This window comes from Chiloscyllium plagiosum, chromosome 10, assembly GCF_004010195.1.
Source record: "Chiloscyllium plagiosum isolate BGI_BamShark_2017 chromosome 10, ASM401019v2, whole genome shotgun sequence".
Lineage (NCBI taxonomy): Eukaryota > Metazoa > Chordata > Chondrichthyes > Orectolobiformes > Hemiscylliidae > Chiloscyllium > Chiloscyllium plagiosum.
In genome coordinates, this window is record NC_057719.1 from 37,726,340 (window position 1) to 37,741,031 (window position 14,692).

Below are 14,692 nucleotides of genomic sequence, written 5' to 3' on the forward strand. Positions count from 1 at the left end.
CTCCATCTGCCACTTCTCAGCCCATTGGCCCATCTGGTCCAGATCCTGTTGTAATCTGAGGAAACCCTCTTCGCTGTCCACTACACCTCCAATTTTGGTGTCATCTGCAAACTTACTAACTATACCTCTTATGCTCGCATCCAAATCATTTATGTAAATGACAAAAAGTAGTTGCAGAAACAGTATGAAACAGTAGATTTAAGGAACAGATTTCTTTCTATCATTACTGACTGTGGAGACAACAGAACAATCTGGTGTCAGTTGTTCCCAACAGTGGTCCAATGCACGATCTAGAAAAATATGAAGGGAAGAAAAGACAAATTGCAATTTGAAATTGTTAAAGAAGAATTAAGAGATTTTTAATACATTGACTATATTCTTTTTAGGTTAACAAGTGTTTGTTTTAAAATAACTGCTGTTTGAAACTTGTGCCAAAGGATATTCCAAAGAACAGTTGAAATGGGAGAGGAAACACGATGGCTGAGTGAATTGTGGTCATCGCAGACTTTATAACCTGCTGGCCTCAGGAACACAGTAATTGTCTGTTCCAGTGGCATTCAACTTTTTCTATTTTCAACCACTTGTATGTAGTTTGATTTCTACTACAGTGTGCTAATTAATTTAAATGTTAAGCATTTCTGTGTTATTCTGAATTCAGATTTTTGCAGTGGCAGGAATTTTTGCGGGCTTGTACTAAAAAGAAATATATAATACTTAATCAGACTGCATGTAGTAACAGTTTAAATTCTGAAAGCAGCAGACTATGTTGGTGTTTCCAGCTGTGTAAGTCAATGTCAGTATTTGCAGGCTAGCTGCTGACGTGCCAACAGTCATTCTGTTGATCTGTTTCTGCTAACATTGGAACTTCTGAAGCCAATGTATACACTAACCTTCTGACTAAAATGAAGTACCTGTTCAGTCTGGATCAAATTAATTCTGCTTTCAGTACATTTTTGTTCTTGTAGCTTATACCAGTTCTTTCAAATGTCCACCCTTTGCCTCTCCATTTGCCAGTTTTTCAGCTGTCATTGCTAAATCATTCGTCACCTTTGCTTCAGCAAAGTCGGTATCCTCCCTTTCCAGGAAGATTCATGAACATGCTGTCAACTCCAAAAATTTCCATCTTTACAGCAACCGTTTTGCTTTTTGGAATGATGTTTTTGCCCATGCTGTAGTACTGAAACTGCCAGGGCTGCTTAGCTCCTGATATCATTACAATCATGGTCCAAACATGGATAAAGGAGCTGAAATCAGAGATGAGATGAGAGTGCATTCCTTTGATATGAAGGCAGCATTTGACTAATTATATGGTTAAGTATCAGCAAATGATTCATTGCGAAATGTCTGGTACCATTCCTGATTCTCCAGATATTGAACGCTGTTCATGTCCATGTGCAATGAGACCTGGGCAAATTAGAGGCTTAACTGATGAGTGGCAAACACCATTCACACTACATGTGCCAGGCAAAGATTATCTCCAACAGCAAAAAATCTATCCACCCTCCGTTGATATTCAGTAGTATTACCATTACTGATGCCCCTCACTGTCAAAATCCTGGGCTTAAGAATTGACCAAAAACTGACTTGGCAAGTCATATGAATGCTGTGGCAACAAAAACAGACCAATAGCCATAAGTTTTGCATCCAGTTCCTCCCCTCCCATTTTCCCGTTGACATCACTAACACGGTGGTGCTGGAGAAGCTGAAAGGTCTGAATTGGTTAAGTCACCTGGACAAGACTGACAACAGCACAGAGTTCTGAAGGAGGTAGCTGAGGAGATTGTGGAGGCATCGGTGATGATCTTTCAGGAATCACTGGAGTCAGGGAGGGTCCCAGAGGACTATAAAATGGCTAATCTAATACTTCTGTTTAAGAAGGGTGGGAGGCAGAGACAGGGAGTGATAGGGCCAGTTAGCCTGACCTCTAGTTGGTAAGTTATAGAGTTCCATTATTAAGGATGATGTGGAGGTGCTAGTGTTGGACTGGGGTGGACAAAGTGAAAAATCACACAAACTGGTTTATAGTCCAACACGTTTATTTGATGTGGAGGTGTGGGTGTTGGACTGGGGTGGATGAAGTTTAAAAATCATGCAACATGAGATTGTAGTCTAACAAATGTTTTTGGAAGTACAAGCTTTTGGAGCACTGCTCCTTCGTCAGAATTTAAAGTCAAAGATGTCATAACTGATGCGATATATTAAGCAAACCTAGATTATTGTTAAGTCTTTAATCACTTAGAATGGGGTTGCAGGTTTTGGTCATAGAGTCATAGAGATGTACATCATGGAAACAGACTCTTTGGTCCAACCTGTCCGTGCCGACCAGATATCCCAACCCAATCTAGTTCCACCTGCCAGCACCCGGCCCATATCCCTCTAAACCCTTCCTATTCATATACCCATCCAGATGCCTTTTAAATGTTGCAATTGTACCAGCCTCCTTCAACTCCTTAAACATACTCCTACTGGTTTTATACTCTTCTAAGGATTCACTTGATCTATTCTGTCTATACCTGACATATGCTTCCTTCTTTTTCTTTACCAAACCCTCCATTTTTTTTTAGTCATCCAGCATTCCCTATACCTACCAGCCTTTCATTTCACCCTGACAGGAATATACTTTCTCTGGACTCTCGTTGTCTCATTTCTGAAGGCTTCCCATTTTCCAGCCGTCCCTTTACCTACGAACATCTGCCTCCAATCAGCTTTTGAAAGTTCTTGTCAAAGCTGGCCTTTCTCCAATTTAACAATTCAACTTTTAGATCTGGTCTATCCTTTTCCTTCACAATTTTAAATCTAATAGAATTATGGTTGCTGGCCCCAAAGTGCTCCCCCACTGACACCTCAGTTGCCTGCCCTGCCTTATTTCCCAAGAGTAGGTCAAGTTTTGCACCTTCTCTAGTAGGTACATCCACATACTGAATCAGAAAATTGTCTTGTACGCACTTAACAAATTCCTCTCCATCTAAACCCTGAACACTATGGCAGTCCCAGTCTATGTTTGGAAAGTTAAAATCTCCTACCATAACTACCCCATTATTCTTACAGATAGCTGAGATCTCCTTACAAATTTGTTTCTCAATTTCACTCTGGCTATTAGGGGGTCTATTATACAATCCCAGTAAGGTGATCATCCCTTTCTTATTTCTCGGTTCCACCCAAATAACTTCCCTTAAATGCAGTTTAACTTATTAGTCCTACTTTGTCCCTGCCTGCCCTGACTGTTTGACTCACTTCTTTTCTCAACTGTACCAGTCTCCGATCGATCTCTTTCCTCACTATCTCCCTGGGTTCACCCCCCCGCACCTTACTAGTTTAAATCCTCCCAAGTAGCTCTAGCAAATCTCCCTGCCAGTATATTAGCGCCCTTCCAATTCCGATGCAATCCATCCTCCTTGTACATGTTACTTCTACCCCAAAAGAGATTCCAATGATCCAAAAATGTGATTCCTTCTCCCATACACCAGCTCCTAAGCTATGCATTCATCTGCTCTGACCTCCTATTCCTGCCCTCACTAGCTCGTAGCACTGGGAGTAATCCAGATATTAATACCCTTGAGGACCTCCTTTTTAAATTCCTGCCTAACTCTCTGTAATCTCCCTTCAGTATCTCAACCTTTTCCCTTCCTATGTCATTGGTTCCAATGTGGACAATGACCTCTTGTTGGCCCCTCTCCCCCGTGACAGCATTCTGCACCCTCTCTGAGACATCCTTGATCCTGGCACCAGGGAAGCAACACACCATTCTGAGTTTTCGCTGCTGCCCACACAAACGTTTGTCTGTACCTCGGACTACAGAGTCCCCTAACAAAGACAAATTATGACATAACAAGTGTCTCAATGGGTGCTTCTATAACAAATATTATTCTGTACTTAGATCGATTGATCTCTTGGAACCTGACATACCCCTCATTGCATTAGAGGCAGTCTCAATACTAGAAACTTGGCTTTTCGTGCCATGTTCCTCTGTGAATCGATCACCCCCTACATTTTCCAAAACAGCACATTTGTTTGAAATGTGGATAGTCACAGAAGACTCCTGCACTAACTACCCACCTCTCTTACCTTTCCTGGAATTAAACCATCTATGTGACTGTATCTGCGACTTTTTCCCCTTTCTATAACTGCCATCCATCACATGCTGTTGCTCTTGCAAATTCCTCATTGCCTTGAACTGTCTCTCCAACCAATCCATTTGATCTGATAGGATTCTTAACCAAAGCGTTTATTGCAGATGTAATCCACACTAACCCGTAAACTCTCCTTAAACTTCCACATTTGACAAGAAGCACATATCACTCTACTAAAGGCCATTTTTGCTCCTTCACAGACCTCGAAAATAACACCGTCTTATTCCTCTATAAAACACTGCTCCAGGTTAAATTAATAGTTATAGCTTCTATTTTAAGTTGAATCAAGAAACATATCTCAAAAAAGATATAATCAAGAAAGAGTCCACTCTACTCACTAATGCAGACTTTCTGTAGGCCACATTTCAACTGTTCACTTATCTGATTCTGTGCTGTGACTTCACCCAAACAGTTCCTCCAAGATCATTTGTGAATTTCACCGTTTGTTAATTTTCCCAGACGCACTCCGATGTCCAGCGATACATGAATTCAAACAGCAAAGGCAGTAACTGTGCAGGTTCACCATGATGATTCATTAATGTGTAAATCCAAGCACTTCTTTCAAGTCACATTCCCGCGATAACTTAAGGTTTTAGAAAAGAAAAGTGATAACTCAGCTCAGGCAATGCATTAAAGGTGTGCGCTTAGAGTCTGTCTGTATTCCAACCTTGAGTCAGACCGGTTCTATTTCCAAAGTAGGAATTTATAAAATGCCACATGGACTGACTGCCGGGTGAAACTTACAGATATTGAGAGGCCTGGATAGAGTGGAGGTAGAAGAGATGTTTCCACTAGTAGGAGAGACTGGGACACAGCATCCGAATGAGGGGCTGACCCTTTTACAACTGAAATGAGGAGGAATTTCTTCAAATAGAGGGTGATTAATCTGTGGAATCCATTGTTGCAGAAGGCTTTGGAGACCAAGTCATTGTGAATATTTAAGATAAGGATAGATAATAAGGGGATCAAGGATTACGGAAAGAAGGCAGGAGAATGGGGTTAAGGAATATATCAGCCGTGATTGAATGGTGCAGCAGACCTGATGGGCCAAATGGCCTTACTCTGCCCCTTTGTTATGGTATTTTTGTCTTATGGTCAATCGAACATCTACATGGCACAAGTCAGGAGAATGATGGAATACTGTCCACTTGCTTATCTGTTTAATGCTTCAATAGCACTCTCTTGGGCACTTTCGAAGAGAAAGCAACCTGCTTGATTTGCACCCCACCCACTGCAGTAAACATTCACTCCCTCCACACCAGTGTACAGAACCCCAGCATAGTATATCACTAAAAGGTGCACTACAAATTTCCAAGGTTCTTTTGACACCACCTTCCAACCCTGTAACCTCTACCACCAAGTTGTGGAAGTGGAGCAGATGCATTTGGCATGTCAGCACCTGTGGTTCCTATCTAAGCTGCTTCGAACTATATTGTTATTTATACTGAAGTAGCATCCTGGAACTCTCTCCCGAAAAGCACTGCAATACTTTGACTCAGTGTTGGTTCAAAAGGTGGTTCCTAGATCATCTTAAGTAAGGATGTTGGTCTAGCTGGGCATCCACATCCCGTGAAAAGACAGAAATTCTGGATGTCTTTCTGTGATTGTGGTGCATTAGTCCCCATTGTGTCTTAGAAACCTTTGATGTGATTGAGTTGTTTCCTCTGTGTCTAGATTAGTGTGACTTCACTTTCATGTTTCAATTCTTATAATGTGATTTATAATTTGAGTATTTCTACAAGTAATAATCCTTCTCACCAAGAATATATTATCTGTTCTTTCCTCCACGTCAAATACATGGTAGGCTCTGGCTACATCATTCTCTGCCTATTCTGATATTGTGTCAAATAACTTGGCAATACCAGCAATATTTCTCCACAATTATCCGACATCTAGTCTTAATAAGCCATATATTCCAGCTGGTGTGGTAAGACTATGGTATTGCATTCTACACTTGCCACTGATTTCATCTACCCTGCTTATTGCCTTAGAGTTCCCTTAGAGATTGTTTCCCCAGCATCCTCCCTTTACATTGTATTCCATCTTCTGCAGAGACCACCTACTTCCTGCCTTTACTGTACCTCAGCCATCTTGTATTAAAGTCCTCATCCATGCCATTATTACTTTCAGAATCAACTGTTTTAGTGCTACCCTTCTGCATTGTTAACTTCAGCTGACCCAAAATGTGCTGTCCTATGGCAGGAACCTCTTAACGAGTACCAATATGCTTGCTGATCTAAGTTGTTTCCAGATCTAAGAAACTGTAACTTGTTTTTATATTGCATAATAGGCTTGTCTGACTGAAATTTCCATTCTGACTTTGGCCTGTTCTGCAATCACTGCCCCCAACCCCCCCAATTCTTCTTTGGCACCATTTTGCCATTTAAGTTTAGTTGTCTAGAATGTATTTTCTTTCAGCACCTAGTTACTTTACATTTTTCAAACAGTCACATGCATGTTATTTTTCTTCGCTAAGCTTGTGTTACTTTCTGGCTACTGCACAGCTTAACAGGAGCATTGATTGGCACCTGTGCTTTTAGCTTCATTCTCTGTGATTCTTACACTTTGTTCTTTTAATGCTCTATGAACTTCTCTTTGATCAAGCTGTTGATTGCCCATCTTTGCTCCTGGTGCTTCTGTGAAGTACCATGAGCTGTTAATTTCTGCAGTCTAAGTGCAAGTTGTTGGATGACCTTTTTATTGATGTGAAATGTGACCATGAAAGTTTTCAAGTTTAAAACAGAACTAACATTGTGACTGGTTTACATTTAACACGCAAGACTTAATTGCTCATTTGCATGCATTTGCACTACTTGTTTTCTCTTATTTTGTGCCACTTTAGATGTTACATTAATTCTTTCCATGCATATATAAATATGCACTGTGGTTAAGATATTTACAGAGCCCACAATGTAGTTTATGTGCACTTACATTAATTTTAAATGGAAATAAATGAAACTTTTTTTTTCTTAATCAAAATTCTTCCTAGACTTATAATTTTAATGTATCTTAGCATGTTTCTAATATTTAATTCAAAGGTTGGTGTTGAGATGTTTAATGAGAAGGATAGAATGCATAATGATATGAACATTGTGCAGGTTATTCTGATGTGAAGCAAATGCTATTTTTGGGTGTCTTTGGTTTTTTTTGTGTACTCTGTTTTTGTTTTGGGCTAATGTGACTAGTATAATTTATTCAACTGGTTATTTACTTAGTCCATATGTAGTAGTTAGCTCATTTAGCTCAATGACTGGTTTGAGAGGCAGACTGATGCTAGTAACATGGATTCAGTTCCCATACTGGTGTATCATGAAGGACTCTTTCTCAACCTCTCTCCTCACCTATGATAAAGACTGGTAGTTTATCTTTACTTATTGGCAAATCATTTCATTATTCAGTTCCCTATGTTTTGTATCCAGTAACACTGCAATATTTTATTTGGAATTGAGTATTAGCCATGCCTGTACAGAAAAATAATTTGATTATTCGGTAACATGAGGTAAAATGTGCAAGTTTATTTTTCCTATAGACTGAAAAGGTTACATTAGCACGACATTTTCCTGGACGCCGACGGACTGTACGACGTGGTCGACCTCCAAAACATCACAACAACACTTATCATCAAGAGCAAATCCTGAAGAGAAAAGCAAGAATAAAAGAGGTATTTGTTTTTAGTGCACATGGCTTTGGATAAACCTGGTGCAAATTTTTAACTTCCTTTCGAAGCGTTCTAAAGTATTTTGTGAATCTTCAATATAATGCAGACCTTCTCTCCAATTTAATGTTGTGATGAATTTTATGTGAAGTGTATTTATTACTATACTTTCCATTGCATGAAACACACGGAGTAAATTCTGGTGCTGAAGATTGGGAGGTGAGAAGAGAACAAGCAAAGGAAGAGAAGAATGGAGTAAAGAGAGCTGAGAGAGTAGTAGATAGTGATGGGCGAAATGGAAAAGAGGTGGAAGGATGAGGGTGGGTTAGTAAATTTGCTGATGACACAAAGGTTGGAGGTCCCGTTGACAGTATCGAAGGCTATTGCAGGCTGCAGCACGACATAGACAGGATGCAGAGCTGGGCTGAGAAATGGCAGATGGAGTTCAACCTGGATAAATGTGAAGTGATGCATTTTGGAAGGTCGAACTTTAATGTTGAAATATAGGATTAAAGACAGGATTCTTGGCAGTGTGGAGGAACAGAGGGATTTTGGTGTTCAAGTGCATAGATCCCTCAAAGTTGCCATTCAAGTGGACAGGGTTGTTAAGAAAGCATATGGTGTTTTGGTCTTCATTGTCAAGAGGATAGAGTTTAAGAGCCACGAGGTTTTGCTGCAGCTCTACAAGTCGCTGGTGAGACCACACTTGGAATATTGTGTCCAGTTCTGGTCGCCCTATTATAGGAAAGATAGAGGCTTCAGAGACCTGCAAAGAAGGTTTACCAGGATGCTGCCTGGACTGGTGGGCTTGTCTTACAAAGAGTGGTTGACTAACTCAGACTTTTCTCTCTGGAGAGAAGGAGGAAGAGACATGACATGATCGAGGTATACAAGGTAATGAGAGGCACGGATCGAGTCATCATTTTAAGATATTAGGAGGAAGGTATAGAGGAGACGTCAGAGGTATGTTTTTTACGCAGAGAGTTGTGAATGCATGGAATGCATTGCTAGTGGTGGCGGTGGAAGCAATGACGTTAGGGACATTTAAGCGACTGCTGGACATGCACATGGACAGCAGTGAATTGAGGGGGTGCATGGGTTAAGTTATTTTAGATTAGGAATAATCCTTGGCACAACATTGTGGGCTGAAGGGCCTGTTCTGTGCTGTACTCTTCTATGTTCTGTGTTCTATGTTCTATGATGCAGAAGAGGGGAGAAACAAAGAGTAGGTAGAGAAAGGAAAGGATGAACGTTGAGATTAGGAAAGATAGTGTGAAACCATTTCCCGCAGGTGGTGTAACTGGAAAGAGTAAAATGGAAGAAATGATGGTGATTGCAAGGAGTGGTTTCTTTTTTGTTGTGGGGGCTGGTGTGAAGGAAATGAGAGAGAGTGTTTGTCTTTGCAGGGTTGCAGAGGGAAGCTACTAAACAGAGGATTTGTGCTTTAACTTGGACTCTGGAGTCGTGTATTCTCAGTAGGAGAGAGTGTGATCAGTCAGAACGGAGAGCGGATTGGAAAGGAGAGAGAACTCGGAGAGAATATGGAGAGTCAAAAAAATGAAGAGACAAGGGGAGTCTGTCAGCCAAGTGAGAAATCTGAGTTTCGGATTTTCTTCACATAGTATGTCTAGCTTAGATGAAAGTTGTGTCAAATCCCTTAAGCGAAGTTTCCTGTTTGCCTGAAAATTGGTGGATGTGCATATAGTTTGATCAATGAAGGAAGTCTTTACAAAACCTCTTTAAAAAGGAGAGGCAGTGTGAGACCGACATACAGAGATTTAAGAAGGAAATCTCAAAGACACAATTGCAAATACTGGAGCAATAAAGCAAGAGATGCCAAGAGTCTGTTATTGAAGGAGCACAGAAATCTTGGAGGGTTGTAGAGCTCTACAGATCAGAGTTAAGGAGGAGAAAGTGAGGACTGTAGATGCTGGAGATCAGAGTTGAGAAGTGTGGCTCTGGAAAAGCACAGCTGGTCAGGCAGCATCCGAGGCGCAGGAGAGTCGACGGTTCGAGCATAAGCCCTTCACCAGGAGTTCCTGGTGAAGAGCTTATGCTTGAAATGTCGACTCTCCTGCTCCTTGGATGCTGCCTGACTGTGCTTTGCTAGAGATAAGGAGGGTTAAACTACGAAGAATTTGGAATAATCGTGTGAATTGTAAAAATGAGATTCCTAGACCAAAAACCAATTTGGAGAGTTAGGGAACAAAGGTGTTGGGTCATTGGAAATTTGACCAAATTAGCATAGAGAGAACAGATTTCTTTTTGATAACCTCGTGTTTCTGGAGATGGAAGACTGTCAACCAGCTAGAAAAGTGTTGAAATAATGGGGTCTAGAGGTGAATGAGGATTTATAAGGGTACGCATAACCGATAAATTGCATTCCACCTTGCCAGTGGCAATTTCCTTTTTTCTTTCTCAAGACCACCCTTCTTTCATTCACAATTGATGATATGATTATGAATATTTAATCTATTTGTTTTGATTTTTAAAACTTAAAAGTATATGAATCAGTGTTGCATAATGTTGCAAATACTGCTTCACCCTTTTAATGGCAATACTCTAAAATTATTTTACAAGGTTATATTTGACTATATGTTCGTTCTTGTTTCTGTTGTCTTTTTCCTTTTTAAAATGTTGTCATACATTTTTTAGAGTCCCTCTATTTTCTAATAAATCTTTCCAGTTCTTTTCCAAATGAATTCCAAAGATGAGATTCCTGTCTTCCCTTGGGGTAATCTGTCACTAACATTTGGTTGTATATTGTTTTTACCATGCTTATGATAGGTGCAATACTTTGCAGTGTTTAGGCCCCTTATCACTTGAGATGTGTGGCGTTAGTTAGAAGTTTATTACCAGAGTATGATACGATTATAGGAAGTATGTCATTTGCCCGAAAAGCATCTTGTAAGCAAGAATAAGAAGCAGACAGACATAAGACTTGAGATTAACACCAACATGTTGGTGGCTATCAAGAAATTTGCAAAACATGGCACATGAAGGAAACACAATTTTGATGTTACAGGGTGTTGGGCCTGATGTGGTAAAGATGCAGCTTTTGGTGCATATAGATTTATTGGAGGACAGCAAACACCTATTTAATTGAACTTTGTGCATTTAAATTTGAGACTGTCTTTGCTGCTGTAAGATTTTATGGAGCTAGCTGCCTACATCACAAAAATCCTGTTTAAACAATTTTAGTTTGTAATAGCACATAGCATCTCATTTAATTGATCACTGATATCATAGCATGACAAATCATGTTTATAAAAGGCATTTCACAGAGTGTATGACACTGAAACAGGTCACTCTTCTAACCAGTCAATGCCAGATGTTTTCACTTTATTTGGGTTTCTTTCTATTCTTATTTACCTAGCTTCCTCTATAATGCATCTACTAACAATGTTAAATATCTCACAACACCAGGTTATAGTCCAACAGGTTTATTTGGATTTATATAAACATGTTGGACTATAACCTGTCGTGTGATTTTAAACTTTGTCCACCCCAGTCCAACACTGGCACTTCCACATCATGTCTACTAATAACATCAACTGCTCCCTTTAAAGGAATATTCTACATTCTTCCCATAGTCCTGCAATCCCTAATCTCAAGGATTATTCACTTCTTTTTGAGGGTTTGATTGAATTTGCCTTCACACTTTCAAGCAGTGCATTCCAAATGCAAACCACTAATTGCACATATGTGTGTTTGCTTTACCATTATTTCTTATGTCAATAATCTTTAGTTTATAGTCTCACAATTTTGAATACCTTCATCAAATCTCCTCTTAATCTTCTCTTCTCCAACATAACAGCCCTAACTTATCCAATGTACTCATAGCGCTGAAGCTTCTCATCCCTCGAACCATTCTTCTCTTTTCTGAACCATCTCTAATGTTTTCATGTGTTTCCTAAAATGTGATCACCAGAACAGGACACAATACTTTATTTAAGGCTGAACCAATGTTTTATACAAGTGTGGTATGTTGTTTTATGGTATTATAATGTTATTATAATTTGGGATTAGGATTTGAAATGTGTTTTCATTTCTGTGAAGAGTGACTTTTATGAGAGGTCAAAAGGTTATTTGGAATAGTGAACCAGAGACCATTCCTCAGGAAGGAGGAAAGATTCTGAGGGATAAACCAAGGAAGTTAAGGGGAGTTTTAAGTTTATGGAAAAAGCACATAAGGAGGCAAAAGTTAAAGACTGAAATAAATTCAAAGTCTAGGAAAGGAGGACTAAAAGATAATAGAAAACAAGCAATGAGGGCAAACCAGCAGGAAATATAAAAACTGAAAAGAGCTTCTTTAAACATATAAAAAGCAAGAAAGACGTTAATGTGAACATAGGCCCCATAGAAAGTGAATGTGAGGAGATATTTTGGGCAACAAAAAATGTGGCAGAGGTATTAAACAGATATTTTGCATTACTCTTTAAGATGGAAGATATTTCAAATGTCCCATTAACATAAAAGAATATGGGGGAGGAATTAAGTACCATCACCATTCTAGATAAGTACTATTAGACAAATGAATTGGGCTAAAGGTATATCAATCCCCTGACCCTGATGTCTTGCATGGGCGAGTCTCGGACCAACAGATATAGTCTCAGAACTCAGAGTACCAATGTAAGACTGAAGTGAGGAAGAACGTCCTCCTGAAGATTGTGAATTTTTTGAACTCCTTGCCACAGCTCTCTGTGGGTGCAAAGCCCTTGTGTATATTTAAGGCTGCGATAGGTAGGTTTCTTGATCAGTAGGAGGAATCGAGGGTTACCGGGAAAAGGCAGGAAAGTGGACGAGATGATTATCTGATTAGTCATGATTCTGTTGAATGGTGGAGCAGACTTGAGGAACCAAACAGCCTACTCCATTTCCTACTTCTTATGATCTTTCACTTGCCCATCCTTCCAATGATCTACATCCTCTTAAAGTTTATTATTATCCTTACAATTCATAATATTTCCAGATTTGTGTCATGCATAAATGTTTAAATTGTCCTGTATATCCATGATTAAGTTACTAATACATATTAAAGAAAACTGTTATCCTAACAAGGAATCTGGAGATTCTTCTAAATTTTTTACTTGCTCTTAAAAAAAACAGTTCAGCTCTAGTCAGTTTCCTGGAACGAACCAAATTCAAATCCATACAATGTTTTCTTCATGAGCTCTTTGCTAGCAATTCTGTGATGTTGCATTTCATCAATATGTTGTTTATTCTTAATGAAGTACCCTATTACCTCGAATCCAAACCCAACTTTTGTTTTAAAGTAGTCTTTTCATTCTGGTGCTATGGAGCTGACCTACTGAAATTTCAACACTTAGTTTTTTTGTTCTAAAGCTTTCTTCAACTTTTAATGCCAGAATGCTTTGTGGATCAAGAAAGTTTAATACTCGGTGCAGTAAGGTCATTACAGATCTGATAAAAGGTCCTTGACCTGAAATATTAACTCTGTTTTTGTCTTTATAGATGCTTCTGAGTTTAGTGAGCATTTTCTGTTTTCTTTCTAATTATGAAAGTTCAACCCGCAGCAGGATTTTAAAACGTGTTTTGGAGCCGTGGGCTAGTCCATTTTCATAGGGCAACCAGATTGCATATAGACAAACCAGAGAAGATAGCTGACTTCCTTCCCTAAAGGACATTAGTGAATTAGATGGGTTGTTACGACAATGGTTGATATTTTAATTCCATACTTTTAAAAGTTATTGAATTCAAATTTTGCTACCTGCCATGGTGGGATTCAATCACATGATCCCAGAACATTAGGCACTGTGGATTACCAGTCTAGTTACTTTGCCAGTATGCAACAGCTACTTTAAGTGACTGTAGGACATTAATTTTTTGACTCAACAATGCTTTCATAAATGTAGAATGCTAAGTTATTCTGGCAGCACAATAATTAAAGTTATGTTTTAACTAGCTGCTCAAACAGTGTGATGACGAGGAATTGATGGAATTGGCTCTTCCTAGGCTTACAAAAGTCATTACTCTCTGGGAATTTCTGTTAATGAAGGTAAGCCACATTATTCTTGAAGCTTAATACTGGGTAACGCTGTGTGTTACATAACTATGCAGTGAAAATTCAAGTCTAGTGCTGAATATTTCATCCACAAAAACACAATGATCAGAATGTACTTTTTGTTATTAGATCCAAAATAAACTTTGTTTCTCATAAGACTTCACTGTTGTAATCTGCCATTCCAAGAAATGCATAGGTTGATTTTCTAATATAACTGATATAAAACATTTTGTATACTTTCCTAATGACTTATTATTCATTCAAAGTTCTTACAGTTATTGGGGTTTTAATGTGGAGAACTATAGCTGTGAAAAATCTGACAATTTAAAAAAAAATCTATTCTCAAAACTATTTCTTCCCATGTGCTATTTTATGTTGAAGTACATAATGGTTTCACTGTAGGCCAAATAATTGGATATATTTTGGAAAAGTATTAGCCCAAATTTTATGGTTGTAAAGTGTGACTATTTTTTGCTGGCCTTCAAGAAGATTACTGATGACGTGTTCATGATCTCTGTAGCTTTCTGCTTTATTGGGTAGCAGTTTGAATCTGGTGCCAGGTCAAGGAGATATCTTTGTTGTAGCAACAGTGATGTCATGAAGTAAGTAATCGACTAATCACATTCAAATAATGAGATGACAAACAAGAAATTTTGAAGTACTTAAAAATCATGAACTTCTAAATATTCAGATATCGAAATATGTAATTGACAGATTAAATTGATCTTTAAATAAAGATAAACTTTGATAATAAGTTATACTTATTAAAAGAAGTTTGACATTCCCAAAATACGTAAATGGCTTTCAGGGCCAGTGAAGGTGTTTACCTGTAATAATGAAGCTCGCATGCCATTAAGATCCTAGTTGCACTTTATTCAACTA

At 38.8% G+C, this 14,692-nt stretch overlaps 1 protein-coding gene across 1 annotated transcript in view; it reads left to right on the forward strand.

The window, feature by feature from the left end:
* Window positions 1–14,692, forward strand: part of znf839 (zinc finger protein 839) — a 48,864-nt gene that overhangs the window by 12,545 nt on the left and 21,627 nt on the right. The window contains exons 3-4 of the mRNA XM_043697449.1: window positions 7,660–7,791; window positions 13,712–13,804. Coding sequence (XP_043553384.1) covers window positions 7,660–7,791; window positions 13,712–13,804 — 225 coding nt within the window. The remainder of the gene's footprint in view (window positions 1–7,659; window positions 7,792–13,711; window positions 13,805–14,692) is intronic.